Here is a 1,743-nt window from a genome sequence, read left to right as displayed (position 1 = left end):
CTGCTAAACCCGGCGTGAGCAAGTTTGATGCCCGGAAAATTCGCGAGCGCGATCTATCCCTGGTTAAAGGTCGTGAAGTAGAATTGAAAGTCATCGCGAAGGAGAAGAGAGCTATTGCCAATAAGAAACGAGTGGAGAAGGCGGAAAGGAAGAAGGAGAACGAGATCAGGAGCGGTCAATACCAGGTATGTTCTGGAATACATGAGTAATGAGAATTCCCTTATTGGTTATATTCTAGGTGATAAAGAACACAAGCAAGCTCCGAAGATATGACAAGAAGGCCATGTCTAAGGTGATGAAGATGAGTCCAGAGATGATTGAGGAGATTAGTCGTAAGGGCCGTCGCTCCACCCGGACAAGTGTAACTCCTTCGTTCAAAGTAGTCTTCTGCACTACAATCGCAGTGATATCACTGCCTCCATACGTTTCCTCACTGCTACGATTTCTTCTTGTTTGGCGTAGTATTAGTGATTGAGGCGATTCTGAGTATTTGTAAGAGGTGTTCCCCCCAATTATATGGTCGCTCCCACTTCAACGTTTCTGAAGACTTTCTGGAGAGTGCACCAGAACTCCTTGAACTCGTTGAAAGTACAATGAGCCTCTCTATCATTTTAGTGTGCTCAAATGCCCTATAGGCTCTGGATAACGAGGCTTCAATTGACGAAAAGGAAGCTCATCGGAAGCAGTCAGCGAAGATTCTCAAAGAAATGTTCGCACCAAACTTTACACGGTAAGAGTCCTGCGCGGAGCGAATATAAGGCATGGTTGTTTCAGTGCTGTGCTGGAACTTGTGACATCTGACGAGGCTCGTGAACAGCTAGCTGATACTTTACAAAATAAGGCTCCCTGCTTCACAGACGAGTTTGAGACAGCGGCGGTAGAGTGCATGGCTGCGATGGTTCGAGGGTAATACTTGAACCGTAGTATTTATAAGGTTACTAGGGGGAATGGTTAGTTCAATCGTTCTCTTTGAACCTGAAAAATTTATACACTACTTTGATCATTCTCTCCTTGATTTGGTTCCTGCGGGATCTACTAGTTGATCTTCAGGCAAGTTTTGGATCCCTCTCGCTTCCATAGCCTTCCAGAGATAGACCCGAACACGAGGCGGGCGGCATCAGCGATGATCGAGCTAGGATTTGCTAAGATCATCGGAGGTAATGTACTGAAGGACTCTGTGAAGGCATCCCATGAACCAGGTGATTTCGCACAAGGTAGATCATGGTTATGCAGCCCTGCTATGGGAAGAGTTGGGCAGTTGCTCTTGGGGGCTCGTCCAACTGGCGATAACGCTAAAACAGTAACGCTTTCAACTGGAGGAAGAAGCGATTCCGAACTGAGAGCCGGTGTTCTACGATTCCTGGATCTCATTGTCAAGGATGGTAATCATAGTATCATAGGCCAAGATGAGTGGTGTGAATCTTTTTGAGCCCGGCTCAGTTTAATTGTCATTACTCACAGCTCAGCTCTACCTCGTCATGTTCATCACTTTTTACTATATTTATAGGACGATGTCATTCAGGTCATCTCTCCTCGGACTCGCATCGTAAAGAGTTGGTCCATGGCTGTCCTATGGTGAATAGCGTCTTGGTTGAGCGGGTTAATAGAATGATTGATTCACTGGAGGAATGGATTCGGTGAGTAACGGTTACGTGTATAGTGTAACTCGTGTTGTATCATCACCCTTGATCGTGTACTGTCTACCTCGTGCTGCTAATAACCACCTTGTCCTTGCTTCGCAGA

General features: G+C 46.1%; 1 protein-coding gene across 1 annotated transcript; it reads left to right on the top strand.

The window, feature by feature from the left end:
- Positions 1-238: 238 nt before the first annotated feature.
- On the top strand, positions 239-1,199 carry Pmar_PMAR015425 (hypothetical protein; the record flags this gene model as incomplete). Its single annotated transcript, XM_002780064.1, has 4 exons — positions 239-403; positions 636-730; positions 775-906; positions 1,051-1,199. Coding segments are annotated over 4 exons (541 nt in total), but the record flags the coding sequence as incomplete, so codon positions are not given.
- Between the last annotated feature and the right edge of the window lie 544 nt (positions 1,200-1,743).

Source organism: Perkinsus marinus (genome assembly GCF_000006405.1).
Source record: "Perkinsus marinus ATCC 50983 genomic scaffold scf_1104296944630, whole genome shotgun sequence".
Lineage (NCBI taxonomy): Eukaryota > Perkinsozoa > Perkinsida > Perkinsidae > Perkinsus > Perkinsus marinus.
The sequence above is the reverse complement of the archived record's forward strand: the minus strand, read 5'-3'. Positions and strand labels throughout refer to the sequence as shown.